This window comes from Suncus etruscus, chromosome 3 (genome assembly GCF_024139225.1).
Source record: "Suncus etruscus isolate mSunEtr1 chromosome 3, mSunEtr1.pri.cur, whole genome shotgun sequence".
Lineage (NCBI taxonomy): Eukaryota > Metazoa > Chordata > Mammalia > Eulipotyphla > Soricidae > Suncus > Suncus etruscus.
In genome coordinates, this window is record NC_064850.1 from 20,437,362 (window position 1) to 20,452,539 (window position 15,178).

Sequence of the window (15,178 nt, forward strand, 5' to 3'; positions counted from 1 at the left end):
AGGTCTCAGGGAAGGCGAATGAGCTAAGGCTTCAAGGCTGGGGAGATGGCTTAAAGAGCTGGAGTTCAGGTTATGCATGCAAAAGTCCTGATGCGATCCCAGCACTTGGAGAGTAGCCCTCCACTTCCAAAAGTAAATGAACTCTCTCCCTCCACTCACACCCAACTGGACTTAAACACCAAACCTGTGGTCTTCCTTTACCAGCACTGAAATGAGGGCAAGTTTGCTTTTTTAGCATGAAGTCATTAGTCTTCCAAAACTAGGTTAGGATTCAAATCTCAGATGTCCTTCCAGGCTGGCAGTTCAGAGGGAGTGGCTGAAGTTCCATCTACTGCCCTTAGGACACAGGATTCTGGAATTTTCAGGAGATGCAGGGAAGCAGGTGATGTCCAGCCCAGGTACATTCTGCAGCAGAGGTGTGAATAGATTGGACCCAAGTTTTCTCCTAAAATCCCAGGGCTCTGACCAACCTGAACAGGGGTGAAGAACTGGATTCTATAGGATTGATTACTCAGGATGTTCCTGGGCTGCTCCAGTGACCTGCTGAACCCAAAGCAGCAAGCAGGCTAGACTTCACAGCTGTGGGAACATTGGTTGATCCAATGGTGCATGCTTTTTTTTTTTTGCTGGGACACGTTTCCTTTCGGATAATCCCTGCTAGCTGCTGGCCTTTACTGTAGGGTGTCAGGAAGGGTCTGGGAGGTACCTGAGCCAGAGATATAGAACCCCCAAGGACATTTGGGACTTGTGGGAGAGGGTTTGGAGATGCTGGAATTTTCTGTACTGTCATCTTTATCTCCAAAATGTTCCAATAGACGCTCTTCTTCATTAGAAGCATCTCCCAGCTTTGGATTAGAACCAAAGGTGACAAGCTTCTGCTCTGGGACCTGTGCAAGAATAGCTGGTCCAGTGCAGCCGGAAGAGAGAAATACTGACTCTGAAGCTTTAGGCAAGGCACTATTAGTGGACATGGGGTCACAGGGCACTTGGTGTGTGGGTGCAGACACGGTTTGCATGGTGGGGAAGGCTTTGAGGGGGTCGTAAGGCAACTGGAACTACTTCTTGGGGATGGGCCCCTAGCGGCAGTCCCCAGTTCTACCACTGTCCCTCCAGGCTGGGGCCATTTCACCCACCATTTTTTTTTTTTTTTTGTATCTTTTCTGTTTTCCTTTCATCTGGTCCTGGGCTCTTCCTGGGCTCTGTGCCTGTGGACCCATTCCTACTTTTCCATTCTAGAATCTGGGCTACCTCCATTTCCACCCAGCATATTCTACATATTCTACAGCATATTCCCAGAGTGCACTTTTTCCTTGGTCTCTCAGCTGGGGTTATTCAGGCCCCCATCAAACCCTGAAGACTTCGCCCCCTACAAGGGAGCCAGGATGTGATTGGGTCACATCTCTGCTTCTCTGCTGCTGGGGAAGGAGTTTCTGGTTAGTGGAAAGAAACTAGGATGCAACCAGAGGCTGACAGGTCGAGGAACTGGGCAGGATGGAGCACAGAGGTTGAACACTTGCTTGTGGCCCCGGATTGCATAACCCCTTCCCTCACCCCAAAACCCCAGCAACTTGGGGAATGGAAAATGCTTAGAGCTGGTGTTGGAAGACCACTCTCCCAGTAGGCTGGCAAAAGTCCCTCAGTGCTATTGCAGAACTGAGAAGTCAACTGGACAGGACCAGAGCCTTGGGGTTCCCTTGAGCCTGGTGCCTTTGACCCCCTACCTCCAGGTGTCTGGCCCAGCTTCTGTGATGGTAGCTTTGTCTGAGGGAGAAGCATTAAACTGGGGCTCACTTGACGCCCTCCAGAACAGCATGGAAACCCAGTGATCAGCACAGGCTAGCACTGGGGGAGATCTGGTCCAGGGGGAGCACCCCAAAACCTTGGGGTTGTAACTAGCCTCTTTGGTTATTTGCTACTAATTTGGCCTCTTTTATTACCCTGTAACCAATCTGCCCCCCCAGGCCAGTGATATGCAAAGGAGGGGAGTGGTGGCTCATCAGAAATGCAAGAATCACACCTGCTTTTCTTTAAGGGTTGGGAGGAGAGGCCAAAGCCTGCTGTAAGGCTGAGTTTCCAACCAATTGACCTTCTGGGCGGGCCTTTTATCCCTTTTATCGCCACTTCAAGCCTCCCAGCTCCTCCCCATATCCCAGGTGCCCATCCCAGCCCCTCCCCAGGTCCCACCCCCTCCAGGTGCCAGGAGCCCAAAGCAGCCACCCCGCACAGCACGTGTTGACTCCCTTCTCTGTGTCCACAGGCTGCTCAGCAGGATGTCCGCGGATGACCGGCACCTGGGGTCCAGCTGTGGTTCTTTCATCAAGACCGAACCTTCCAGCCCGTCCTCGGGCATCGACGCTCTCAGCCACCACAGTCCCAGCGGATCCTCCGACACCAGCGGCGGCTTCGGCTTGGCCCTGGGCACCCACGCTAACGGGCTGGACTCGCCGCCCATGTTCACGGGCGCTGGGCTGGGGGCCACCCCGTGTCGCAAGGGCTACGAGGACTGTGCCAGCAGCATCATGGAGGATTCGGCCATCAAGTGCGAGTACATGCTCAACGCCATCCCCAAACGGCTCTGTCTGGTGTGCGGGGACATTGCTTCTGGCTATCACTACGGCGTGGCCTCCTGCGAGGCCTGCAAGGCTTTCTTCAAACGGACCATCCAAGGTGGGTGCAGGGCCATCCAGGGCAGGTTTGGGGACCCCAACCCCTCCTACTACTGATTGGAGTAGAGGTTTTGGAGAGCACCCTTTTCTGGGTCACCAGGTGTCTCAAGGAAATGATAGCACCTGCTGAGTGACCCCCATTTGCTTTCTCATCTGGGTGTCTTTCCCTAGCAAAGGGGAACACTTGCTAAGTGAAGCTCATCATCCCCAAACCCGATCTTCAAGGAAAGTTTTTATTAGATGATTCCATTTGCCCTGCAGATCTGGACCTTACGTTGCCTTCCTAGTTTTCAGTTGCACCCCTGAAATGATTCTTGGACAGAGTTCTCTTTGCCCCCTTACTGACCCAATCTGGAGAGTCCCCTATGGTCAGGGTCATCATCAGCTAAGCACTTTTCGAAGACCAAGGACAACCCTTTCTATGGGTGTGGAGTGGGTCTCCAGATGGTGCTGTCTGTAGAGCTTTCCAGTCTATGGCTTTGGGAGTTCAGGTTATGTGGATGGCCAAGTTCACGGCCCAAAGTCAGGTTATCTGCTGAGCCCCTACTGCCTACGTTTTCTTATTTTTCCTTTCTTTTTTTTTTTTTCCTTTTTTTTCGGGGGGGGGGGCACACCCAGTGACACTCGGGTTACTCCTAGATATGTGCTCAGAAATCGCTCCTGGCTTGGGAACATATGGGATGCCAGGATCGAATCCAGGTCTGTCCTGGGTCAGCTGCATGCTAGGCAAAGGCCCTACTGTTGTGCTATTCACGAGCCGTTTCTTTCCTTATTTAATTTAATTTTTTTTTTTGGTGGTGTGGCCACACTTAGCTATACTCAGGGGCTACTCTTGGCTTTGGGGATCATAAAATGTAGTGCTGGCCTAGACCTGGGGTTGGCCTTAGGTATGACATTGAATCCTAAGCCCTCTTCCATCTTTCTTGCCAGTTTCTTTCTCCCTGTTGGTCAAGATGTTGGCTAGTATGGCTTTGTTCGAGGTGCTGGGAAGGTTAGATGATAAAACTGGCCCCAGGAGCCATTGGCATACTATTGCCCTGGAACTACCACCCCCACCCTACAAGAAACCCCGGGTTCACCTGCTTTATCTTGCCTGTGCCCCAAGGGCTCTCTTCCTCCTAGCCTCCCCCATTCCTTTCCTATAGCTGAGCTTACCTGGGATAATTTTTAGCTTACTCATTCAACCAATATTTATTCACGTCCATATCTTCAGATGATTATTTGTTCAACCTTTGGAGGGCATTTAGATTGGACCAGATTCCAAGCCTATTTTTAATTACTTGAGATGGCGTGGGATGAGGTCTGTCTTGACTTCTGTAATATATTACATTATTCTTATTATCATTACTATGGATTTTTATTTGGGTTTGGGTCACACCCGGTGATGCTCAAAAATGCTCAGGGGACCTTATGAGATGCTGGGAATCGAACCAGAGTCCTTCCAAGATTGGCCAAGTATGGGGCAAACGCCCTACCTCTAGGCTATTGCTCAGGCTCCATATTATTACTAATGGCTCAATAAACATTTATCCTGTTTGAATATTTTTAGGTTTACAACATCACTTAAGACTTATGGGGGGGCAGAGAGATAGCATGGAAGTAAGGCATTTGCTTTGCATACAGAAGGACGGTGGTTCGAATCCCGGCATCCCATATGGTCCCCCAGGTCTGTCAGGAGCGATTTCTGAGCGTAGAGCCAATCTGCATGGCCAGAAATGATCCCTGTGTGCCATGCTTTGAGCACTACCAGGTATAGTCCTCCCTAACAAAATGAATGATCCCTGAGCACCACCACATGTGGCTCAAACACTCCTCAAATTAGACTTTGGGGGTGAGATGGCACTTTGTTTTGGGGTCTACTACTATCTCAATTTAGGGACCTTGAATTATACTTGGATTATACTTGGGCCTAATGCTTATAAAAGTATGAACTCAGCCTGTTGTGGTATCTCTCCAGCCTCATACTTGTTTTCTCATACAGAGCATGCTTTTGAATTGCATTTATTTAAGTAAAATAGATTAGCTATTATGTGGGCTTACTAGGATCTAGAATAGTTTAGTTATGAATGGCAATTATATATATATATATATAAACCCAAAACAACCCTTATATAAAAATGGTAAAAACCCAGTCTTGCAAAAGAGTTAAATAGTTTCCTGCAAAAAAAAAAAAAAAAAAAAAAAGTTTCCTGCAACCCAGCCCCCAGCTCCCTGTAACTTTCCTAGAATGAGGCTGTGCTAGTTGCTCTCAGCAAATATTGATGGAGTGCCTCCTGCATAGGGCCTGGGCCAGCCCCCAGCTCCCTAAATGTACCCCAGTTGCTGCCAGCCTCACAGTCCATCTTAGAAACACTACTGGGTGCTTCTGTTTTTTCTCTTAGCCCTTTGCAAACCTTTCCTAGTCTATTTATTCATATCTGTGGATAGTTGAGCAATGCATCATGTTTGGGCCATTTGAGAGGACTAAAATAGTATTTTTCTTCTTTCTTTGGGACGTGGTTTCTTTCTTTCTTTTCTTTTTTTTTTTTTTTTTTTTTTTTGGTTTTTGGTTTTTGGGCCACACCTGGCGGTGCTCAGGGGCTACTCCTGGCTGTCTGCTCAGAAATAGCTCCTGGCAGGCACGGGGGACCATATGGGACACCGGGATCCGAACCAACCACCTTAGGTCCTGGATCGGCTGCTTGCAAGGCAAACACTGCTGTGCTATCTCTCCGCCCCCCCCCCCCCTTTTTTTTTTGCCAGGTCAAAAAGAGTTTATTTCAGAGAAGGGGAAAGAAAAAGGAAAAGGTCGAGGGCTGGAGAGATAATAGAGGGGGGGTTTAAGGTATGTGTTTGCTTTGCACACTGCCAATCTCAGCTCAATCCCTGTTACTACATATGGTCGCCCAAGCATGGGTAGGAGTGATTGCTGAGCACAGAGGCAGGAGTAAGTCCTGAGCACAGCCAGATGAGCTTCCCCTCAGCAAGCAACTTAGTTAAAAGCATCAGAAAGGAAGCTTCTCATGGTGAAAGAGGATCAGCAAAGCAGGATCATCTCCTTGATGCCATTAATTTAGACTCATTGAGAAGTCAGTTTTGGAAATGCCACTTTTTTCAGGAACCATGCTGTTTTCTTCTTCATACTGTTCTTACTGGGTGAGAGTGTTCTGGATCAAATTTGCTCCAAGAGGAGATTGTTGTAGGCTTCCCAAATCCTATCTCTGCTCTCCATCCCCTCAGTGGAGGCCTGGTGCTATCCAGGTGCCTTTAAGCAGGCTGCCACCTTCAGAACTTGTATAGATCCTTAATTATTTGCTGCTACGAATAGGATACCAATCTCTTCCTCGAATCACAGGACAAACAGCAGCCCTGGGTACAGTGCAAAGGGGCCATCTTGTTTTTTGATCATGAGAAGAGTTTTGCTTTTGCAACATGAAAAGTACCCATTTGGGGCAGGAAAGAAATCAGCTCTATTGCTGACAGCTTGCTCTGGTTAAGGAACTTTTCTTTCTTTTTCTTTTCTTTTTTTTTTTGTTTTGTTTTGTTTTTTTGGGTCACACCCAGTGATGCTCAGGGGTTACTCCTGGTTATGCGCTCCTGGCTTGGGGAGGGGGGGCATAGGCTAGTGCGGGCAAGGCAGACAGATGCCTTACTGCTTGTGCCACCGCTCCGGCCCCATGGTTAAGGAACTTTTTTTTCCTCACAGAGACTGATTTTGTTGTTTCTGAATGTACTACTTGTAGTAAATTTACAAAACAACAAAAAACAGGCCAGAGCAGTGGCGCAGTGGTGCTAGAGGTAAGGTGCCTTGCCTTGCAAGCGCTATCCTGGGACAGACCGTGGTTGGATTCCCCAGCGTGTGTCTCATATGGTCCCCCTAAGCCAGGAGTGATTTCTGAGAGCATAGCCAGGAGTAACCCCTGAGGGTCAACAGGTGTGACCCAAAAACCAAAAACCAAAAAAAGGGCCCGGAGAGATAGCACAGTGGTGTTTGCCTTGCAAGCATCCGATCCAGCACCAAAGGTGGTTGGTTCGAATCCCGATGTCCCATATGGTCCCTCGTGCCTGCCAGGAGCTATTTCTGAGCAGACAGCCAGGAGTAGCCCCTGAGCACCGCCAGGTGTGGCCCAAAAACCAAAAAAAAAAAAAAAAAAGCAAAACAGGGCTAGTAAGGGATCAGATAGTGGCTCTTGCCTTGCATGGGCTAATCCTTGTTCAGTCCTCAACACTACGTGTGGTCCCTTGATCCCTGAACATCACTGGGTGTGGCCAAAAAAGAAAGAAAAAGTGTAAAGAGGAAAAGTAAAACCTATCATTGGACTGCCAGAGTGGGGCTAAGGACTGAAGGAGTGTGGGTCCAGTTCCTCTGTAAAAAGGGAACTTTGTTTACTTGGTGCCTGCCTCTGTGTGTGTCTGTGTGTATCTGTGTCTGTGTGTCTGTGGCAACAGGCTCAAGATGCCTTTTTGGTTTTTGGGTCACACTTGGAGGCACTCGGGTTACTCCTGGTTCTGTGCTACTGGCAGGCTTGGGAGATCATATGGGATGCCAAGGATTGAACCCAGGCCAGACCTGTACAAGGTATTCTCCTACCTGCTGTGCTATCGCTCCAGCCCCTGCCAGGCTTTTTTATGGGACACTCACTGTGGACAAGAAGGGGAAGGGGGGGTCAGGGTGAAGAAGAAAGGGAGTAAGCACAGTCTGCCTGGTTTTTTTTTTATTTTTTTTATTTAAACGACTTTATTACATACATGATAGTGTTTGGGTTTCAGTCATGTAAAGAACACCACCCATCACCAGTGCAACATTTCCATCACCAATGTCCCAAATCTCTCTCCTTCCCACCCAACCCCTGCTTGTACTCTAGACAGGCTTTCTATTTCCCTCGTACATTCTCATTATTAGGATAGTTCAAAACGTAGTTATTTTTCTAACTAAACTCACCCCTGTTTGTGGTGAGCTTAATGAGGTGAGCTGTAACTTCCAGCTCTTTTCTCTTTTGTGTCTGAAAGTTATTACAAGAATGTCTTTTATTTTTCTTAAAACCCATAGATGAGTGAGACCATTCTGCGTCTTTCTTTCTCTCTCTCTCTCTGACTTATTTCACTCAGCATAATAGATTCCATGTACATCCATGTACATGAAATAATGCTCCACATCACTAATCATCAAGGAGATGCAAATCAAAACTACTATGAGGTACCAACTCACACCCCAGAGATTGGCACACATCACAAAGAATGAGAACAAGCAGTGTTGGCGGGGATGTAGAGAGAAAGGAACTCTTATCCACTGCTGGTGGGAATGCCGTCTAGTTCAACCTTTATGGAAAGCAATATGGAGATTCCTCCAAAAACTGGAAATCGAGCTCCCATACGATCCAGCTATACCACTCCTAGGAATATACCCTAGGAATACAAAAATACAATACAAAAATCCCTTCCTTACACCTATATTCATTGCAGCACTATTTACCATAGCAAGACTCTGGAAACAGCCAAGATACCCTTCAACAGATGAATGGCTAAAGAAACTGTGGTACATAAACACAATGGAATATTATGCAGCTGTCAGGAGAGATGAAGTCATGAAATTTTCCTATACATGCCTGTTTTTTTTTTTTTAAATCAGAAGTATTGAAATTTGACCTCCCCTGTTAGCATGTATCAGCTCTGTGGGGGTACATTGGTAACTGAAGTGTAACTCAAAATTTTCTTGCCACAGAACCCCAAGTATTTGCTTTTCCTTAGCTCTTTACAACTCTGTCAGGCAGACAACACATAGATGCAATTCCCCTGCATCTTGTCACCTGTCAGATACTGATCCAACTATTAATTTTATACTATAATAGAAGTTATCAGCAAAGGGGGGGGGCTGTGGTGGCCCTCAGATAAATGAGCTCAAGATAGACCAGATAGACACTTAGAAAGAAGGGCTCCTTGGCAAAGGCTATCGGTAAAGTTCCATCTGATTGCATTGATGAGCTTATCTAAGAAAACTCCCTCTTTGAAGATCAGTCCTGGGGCTAGACAGCCAGCACAATCCCTACTCCTCCCTGGGGTGGCCTGATCACTTCATCAGAGGACCAGCATTTGATTCTCATCTAGTTCCCTTGTAGGTCTGCTGGGAGTGAATGAGTCCAGCCCCAGCTGGTCACAGCCTCAGGGCCTCCACGTGTACTTGAGCACTGGTCGGTGCTGAAGGTTTTAGAATTGATTGAGTCTTGAGCTTGCACTCAGGAGACGGAACCCTTCTGTGACTGACTGACCGTCTTAGGCTTTGGGGGCTGAGTGATGGGTTCTAGACTTTGATATTTTGATTCCCCAGTCATGAAGAACTTTGTCACAGGTAGCAAAGCAATGAGGCAGACTATGGGACACCTTTATCCCAAGTAGTTTTCCACATCTTGACCCTGCCTCCTATTCATTGAAGTACTAGAAGTCCTAGTGGGAGCTGCCTTGGCTTGCTGCCACCAGTCTGCTAGTGCTCTGTGTAAGATATTTCCTCCATGGATCGCATTAGCTTTGCTTCCTCTCTTTGCTGGAAATGAGGTACTAGACAATCGCCTTCTCACCCTCCCTCCAAATCCTTCCTGTTTTGTGGAGCCCCTCCTTCCTAGTATCTACTCTATTATCTTTTGTCTTCTCTCCACCATCAGCATTACAATACTTCTTCCTGGGCCAATTGTAAAGACTAATACTCTTTCTCTCAGTTCTTTCTGTTTATAGCTCAAACCAGAATCTATCAGGCAGGTGCTTGTTTTACTCTTGCGTCCCATTCCTGCCTCCAAACCCATTGTTTATGATCCACTTGGTGCCCAGTATCTCTTGCACTGGCTTCAGTCTCTCTGGAGATGAATACTATAGCTCTTACATGCAATCTTATCCCTGAATTCCATTGCTTCTCTCCTTAGTTCTAGAAGCATCCCAAACATCCCTCTAGAGAAGCCGTTATTCTCTCTTGAATGTGTAACTCTTTCTCTCCCTTCACATTTGTCAAATTAAATTTCCTTAAGTAAATTATTGTGGTAACACTTTATGCCATCAAACGGAAGCTTGCTCTCTGCCATCAAGCCCTTTTCCCAGAATCCAATGCCTGCAACCCTCCTAAGTTTCAAGCCAGAAATAATGTAGTCTTTTTTTTTTTTTTTGCTGGGGGTGTGGGTGGGAGAAGATTTGGGCCACACCTGATCGCACTTAGGGGTTACTTCTAGCTTTGCACTCAGAAATTACTCATGGCAGGTTCGGGAGAATTTGTGAATATCAGGGATCAAACCCAGGCTGGCCACTATACTATTGCTCTGACCCCAGGTATGTAGCCTTGATCTTCCTCCTTCCTCTCAGCACTCACCCCATCCCAGACCTATATTCTAGCCAGCACATTCTTGTCCCTGTTCCATCTCTCTTAACCCAGAAACTTTTCTTTTCCATTTCCTTTACTTCCATTCCAGTTCCATTAACCACTGAGAGCATTGGCAGCCAAAGCTGATCTCCCAGATACCTGCTCACCCTTTTTTAGTGTACAGAGACTTTTCCCAATGCTTGTCTGAACCTGTCGCTATGGCATCTTGCTTGGGGTCACATTGATGCTCCAGAACATGCCCCAGGTTGTCTCTGGGTTGGTTCTACCAGGGCCTAGCACCTCCTTCTGCCACTCCTTCTTTTTTTTTTTTTTTTTTTTTTTTTTGGTTTCTGGGCCACACCCGTTTGACGCTCAGGGGTTACTCCTGGCTATGTGCTCAGAAATCGCCCCTGGCTTGGGGGGACCATATGGGACGCCAGGGGATCGAACCGCGGTCCTTCCTTGGCTAGCGCTTGCAAGGCAGACACCTTACCTCCAGCGCCACCTACCCGGCCCATTGCCACTCCTTCTTATAAGTCAGCCCAGATTCTGTCTGCCTTTTCCTGAACTCGTGCCATGCTCTCTGTTCCAAACTGTTCCACCATCTTCTTTGCTTCTTCTTTCCAAATTCTACTTGGGTTTTGGGGAATTTCCTCCTGGAATCTTCCCCAATTTCTCACATAGGCAGATTCTAGAGGCTCCTGTAAGTCCATCTCCCCCAGCCTGCCCAGCACAGTGGCACCCTGGAGGATTACTGTTTTGACTTGTCTGATTTTGAGATCATGAATGCCTTAGGTGCAAGGTTATTTTCCCCAAGCAGGCCCCAAACCCTGCTTCTTTGCAGAACACCTGGTATAGAGGAGGTTCTCAGTGTTATTTGTGTGTCCAAATAAAAGACTGCCTCCCACCCCAAAGTGATTCCCTGCCCTTTTTTTTTTTTTTTTTTGGCTTCTGGGCCACACCCAGTGATGTTCAGGGGTTACTCCTGGCTATGTGCTCAAAAGCCACTCCTGGCTTGGGGGACCATATGGGACGCTGGGGGATCGAACCACTCGCTGTCTGTCCTAGGCTAGTGCGGGCAAGGCAGATGCCTTACCACTTGCGCTACCACTCTGGCTCCATGATTTCTTGCTTTTAAAAAAAAATTTGGGGGCCATACCCTGCAGTGCACAGGGGTTACTCCTGGCTCTGTGCTTAGAAGTCGCTCCTGGCAGGCTCAGGGGACCATATGGGATGCAGGGATCAAACCGTGTTTCGTCCCAGGTTAGTCACGTGCAATGCAAACGCTCTACCACCATGCTATTGCTCCAGCCTCATCCCTATGAGGGCAAATCAAAGAAATTTGGGCAGTTTGTGTATATAAACTATTGGGGATCTATCTAGATAAAATAATCATACATCTTATTTTGTATGCTGATATGTTATCATTGTATATTTTAAGTTATAAAAGTAATATATATATATATATATTTTTTTTTTAATTAAACATGTGGGTAATACGTGGCAGTACTCAGGCTTACTCCTGGCTCTGCACTCAGGGATTACACCTGTGGGTTAGGAACCATATGGGGTTCTGGGGTTGGATCCAGGTTGGCTTCCTGCAAGGCAAATGACTTTTATGGTATGCCCTCTGATACCTGCACTTGTCTTGGGGGCCCCTGTAAGCAGTGCTCAGGGGACCAAGAGGCCATCCTGGTCATCATTTGCCAACAACTAGCTGGGTCAGTGGTTCATTGCCAGAAATCATTGTTGGTTGGGCCCTGCAGTGCCAGGGACTACCATGTCACCTGTGCTTTGGGGGGCCATGTGGTGCAGGGGATCTCTCACCTAGTGAAGTGCATGTGAGGCATATACCTATGCTCCATATCCTTTCCCATCATCACACAGGTTATGTGGCAAGATTTTTCATATTTATCTGTCCCTGACCTTTTTTTATTTTGAATAGTTTTGTTGCACATCTGTATTCATTTTCCATCATGGTTTCTTCACTAAAATTTATAAGTATGAGGTCATGCCTGAGAATGACTAAATTTGAGCTTGGTTTCTTCTATTGATTCAGTGGCTAGAGAGAGCTTTGTCTAAGCCTGGAGGTGGAGCGAGGGAGGGGCAGACCTGTATGCTCCTTTCAATGTAAAGTGATTGATAAAGTACCACTAGTATGAGATTACACAGACAAAAATCTGGCTTCCTGTCTTTGTCTTCCATGTTCATTTCCTAAAGAGCATATCTCTTATTTTAATTTGGCATTTTATGAAAGGCTGGTTTACTTCTTTAGTGAAGAGGTCTTTCTGTTTTCTCCTGTCTTCTTTGTGTTTTTGCCACGCCCATGGGTGTTCAAGGATTACTTATTGATCTGCAGTTAGGAATCATTGAAGTTTGTGGGACAAAAATGGGATGACATGGCACTGGGGGAGGAGGGGGAATGGATGACACAAGTACCTTACCTGCTCTGTTATTGCTCTTGGTTCTCTGGTGAAGTTTGTGTGTGTGTGTGTGTGTGCGTGCGCGCGTGTGTGCGCGTGTGTATGTGTGTTATTTATTTGCTTTTAGTATTAAGACCACACTCAAGAATCACTTTTGGTAGTGCTCAGGGGACCATAGGGGGTGTCAGGGTTGACTGCATATCAGGCAAACATCCTATCCACTGCACTATCATTCCAGCCCATGCCCCTGTTTTGTTTGTTTTTAAAGAAATATATATTGGAAAAAAAAAGAAATTATATTGTTTCCATAGAGGTTGACATTCCCACCAAATATGCATGAAATTAATTTTTTTCTTATCACAATCCCACTAATACCAATTATTTCCAGCTTTTCTTTTGATAGTTTGCCACGTGAGATGATATCTTATATTGTTTTGATTTGCATTGCTTTTAATAAACATTTTTGTAAGTGCACATTTTTTGTTGGACCCAGCAGAACAGCTCAGTGGCTTAAAGCACTTGCTTTACAACCTTGCAAACATGGGATAAGTTCAACTTCCTGAGATCCCATGTGCACCTAATGTGATTCTGGCTACTTTGTGATCCCCAGCACCATGTAACCGGTATATTGTGGGTCCAGAAGGAGGGCGAGGGACTGGGGAGATAGTACAGTGGGTAAGGTGCTTGCAATTATGGCTGGGTTTGATTAATTCCAGTACCTCAGCTCCATTTAGAAGTGATCCCTGAACACAGAGCCAGGAGTAAGCCCTAAATATTTTTGGGTGTGGCCAGAAACCAAACAAGCAAACAAAAATAAAGTAAGCATGGTAGGTGTGAATGTGTGTTTAGGACAGAGTGGAAGGAATTGGGGCTGCAGAGGTTAGTGAAGTCTGGGCCATGAGGAATGATGCCATAACAGCTTCTCTGGAGTCCAGACCACTATACATTATATCATTGAGCCCTCCCACGCCACTTCTTCAGGCTATAATGACAGGCATTGATGAATACGAAAGGCATGCCATGAGGACCTATGTAGAGGGTAAAGCCACCTGTTTCCTCCCAAGTTTGCCAGGGCTTGTCACCAACTGCAGAGACAGGAGGCCCCTTGAGCACCAACCAGGTCTGTGACTTCAGACAAAGAGGAAGAGGCAGGCAAAAGGCTCTGGCACAGTTTCTCCTGTTCACCTGGGACCCGGCTGCAGGCTGGGAAGGAGGCTCCTGGGGGAGAGGAAGGGATGATAAATGGGTTCTCCTGCTTTGGAGTGTCTCCAGGCCTTTTGTCCTGGAGAATGAGATCTGGAATCTCGGGGGATCCTGGCAGCAGGGGTAAGGGTGTGGGGGTTAGGGGATGCAGATACAAAGCCAGGGGTGGGAGTGCATCCAGAGCCCTGGTGCTCACCAGACAGCTGACCTTGGGCAGGCACTGGGGTGTCTGGCCTCAGTTTCTGCATCTGTGTAGTCAGTTAGGCCTGCAAACTGAGTGCCATCTGCAGGGTGGCAGGGGAGTGAGAGAATGAACAGGTTGTGGTTCCCTGTACAAAGAGAGAGCCTAGATGAGTGTCAGGAGGGACTTCCTGAGAATGAATGCTCACAGAGGGCTGGAGCTAAAGGTGAAGATGGACCCTGCCCCTTTCTGTTATCCAAACAGCCAGGGCAGGTCTGAGAGGCACTATATGTTTTGCTCTGGTGAAGTGAGGCTCCCAGGGCTGTTCAGGAAGAGTAAAATGACATTGGAGATCAGGGCTTATTCTACCTGTTTATGTGCCGTTCTCTGGACCATCACCAGATACTGACCACCATCCAAAACTGTTGAGGAGTGTGGATTAACATTTTAAGATCAGGGTCAAGAACTGGGGGCCAGAGTAAATCAGGTATATCAGGTATATATTAGGTAGCTAACCTGAATTCTGAGCACTAGCAGGGTTAATCCCCATCACAGAGCCAGGAGTGAGCCTTGTACTACTAGGTGTGGCCCAAAAACTAAAAAACAAAAGTGGGGCAAGAGCAGTGGCACAAATGGTAAGGCGTCTTGCCTTGCCCACGCTAGCCTAGGATTCCATATGGTTCCCCAAGCCTGGAGTGATTTCTGAGTGCATAGCCAGAAGTAACCCCTGAGTGTCATCGGGTGTGGCCCAAAAACCAAATAAACCAAACAAGAAAAGAGGCTCAGGTGCTGTTCCATCTATGGGGCAGGTATATGGCTCATTGGGCGAGTGCTTGATTTTCATGTGTGCTGCCCTCTCTTTGGAGGGGGGGTGTCACACCCAACTGTGCTTAGGGTTTATTCTGGCTCTGCACTTAGGGGGTAACTGGCAGGCTTTGAGGGGACCATATGTGGTGCAAAGAATGGAACCTGGGTCAAGTGCATGCAAGATAAGTGTCCTGCCCAATTTCCTTGGGCTCTATGATCTTGTAGAAATCAAAGGAAATAGACATGCAAGATGTTTAGCCTACTGGCCAGCATGTGGTGGTATGGCTGGGAGCTATTTAACTCTGGCATTCTGGAAAAAAGTTGACTTGAGAAATCTTTGCTGATGGAATCATTGTAATGACTAATTCTGGCTTCTGCTTTCAGCTACTGGGGAGAGAACCATGAAAGTTTGCAGGTGGTAGGAGAGCAGTAGGGAAGAAAGATCTGGAATCAATTATTAAGAAATTTGGAAATCAGGGCCCGGGGGAAGATAGCACAGCGGCGTTTGCCTTGCAAACAGCCGATCCAGGACCTAAGGTGGTTGTTTCAAATCCCGGTGTCCCATATGGTCCCCGTGCCT

General features: G+C 47.1%; 3 protein-coding genes across 3 annotated transcripts in view; 2 read left to right on the forward strand and 1 right to left on the reverse strand.

Annotated features, from left to right (window-relative positions):
• Positions 1–15,178, reverse strand: part of LOC126004088 (peroxiredoxin-1) — a 1,184,503-nt gene that overhangs the window by 768,850 nt on the left and 400,475 nt on the right. The gene's annotated exons all lie outside the window — the stretch shown is intronic.
• Positions 1–15,178, forward strand: part of VASH1 (vasohibin 1) — a 967,981-nt gene that overhangs the window by 668,130 nt on the left and 284,673 nt on the right. The gene's annotated exons all lie outside the window — the stretch shown is intronic.
• ESRRB (estrogen related receptor beta) overlaps positions 1–15,178 on the forward strand; it is a 106,895-nt gene that overhangs the window by 55,644 nt on the left and 36,073 nt on the right. The window contains exon 2 of the mRNA XM_049770434.1: positions 2,258–2,667. Coding sequence (XP_049626391.1) covers positions 2,258–2,667 — 410 coding nt within the window. The remainder of the gene's footprint in view (positions 1–2,257; positions 2,668–15,178) is intronic.